We start from the raw sequence: 1,025 nt of genomic DNA, 5'->3' as shown, positions 1-1,025 counted from the left end.
TTGGATTTGTATTTTGCCTTTTATATCACGCCTTCTTATATCACTCAGTATGTTCATTATAAAATATAAGAATATTTATGCATTATATGTATTTGTATATATATATATATATATATAATACATTTTTGAAATATAATAATATTATTATTTTAAGTGATACATTTTTAAATACCTTTTTATTATTATATATAAACACAAATTAATTATTTTTTTATATTATTTTTATTACAGATCAAGAGTGAACATAAAGCCAAAAAGTTACATTTAGAACAAGAAGAACATGATGACGACTATCATTATCACCCTGCACCCCATTTCTACCCATTTTTTGATCCCGAATATGTACATGATCACGATCATGAACATGAACACACACATGAACCTCAACACGCTCATGAACATGACCATGGACACGACCATGGACACGATCACGGACATGATCAAGGACATGATCAAGGACATGAACATGGAGGACATGTATGTACATGCAAAAATAAAGGGAATAAGAAACCAGGAGAACCATGTGATTGCCAAAAAGCAAAATTAGAACAAGAAAAAAAAGATAAATAAATGATTTTATAAGATTTTCTTATATGGTGATAAAAACAAAAAAATTAAAATTAAAAGATAAATATAAAAATAAATATTTATATTTAGGAATTTATTATTAGTAAATATTTATATTTCAAAATGAGGAGAGGAAAGGAAAGATTATTATGCATATGCATTGAAGATAACACCATATTATATAATATTTAGGAAATGAAATATAGACAATATATATATTTATATATGTCTGTATTTCATTAATCAATAATATAAAATAAGATTAATAAATAATTTAAACACGCATAATAATGTTACTTTTATATATTTTTTTTTCTTATTTTATATTAATAAAAATTAAAGAAAAGGAATACATAAGTATATATAATAAATAATTGTATTATCTATATATGCATATATATGAAAATATATATATTTATAAGAAGGAAATTATAAAATGATGATGAGTTTATTAATTT

The 1,025-nt window shown here is 22.2% G+C and overlaps 1 protein-coding gene across 1 annotated transcript; it reads left to right on the top strand.

The window, feature by feature from the left end:
• On the top strand, nt 1-570 carry PRSY57_0021300 (membrane associated histidine-rich protein; the record flags this gene model as incomplete). Its single annotated transcript, XM_012909606.2, has 2 exons — nt 1-47; nt 232-570. Coding segments are annotated over 2 exons (386 nt in total), but the record flags the coding sequence as incomplete, so codon positions are not given.
• Nucleotides 571-1,025: the final 455 nt, after the last annotated feature.

The sequence above is a fragment of the Plasmodium reichenowi genome, assembly GCF_001601855.1.
Source record: "Plasmodium reichenowi strain SY57 chromosome Unknown, whole genome shotgun sequence".
In the NCBI taxonomy this organism is placed as follows: Eukaryota; Apicomplexa; class Aconoidasida; order Haemosporida; family Plasmodiidae; genus Plasmodium; species Plasmodium reichenowi.
Note: the sequence above shows the minus strand (reverse complement) of the source record. Positions and strands in the feature narration are given on the sequence as shown.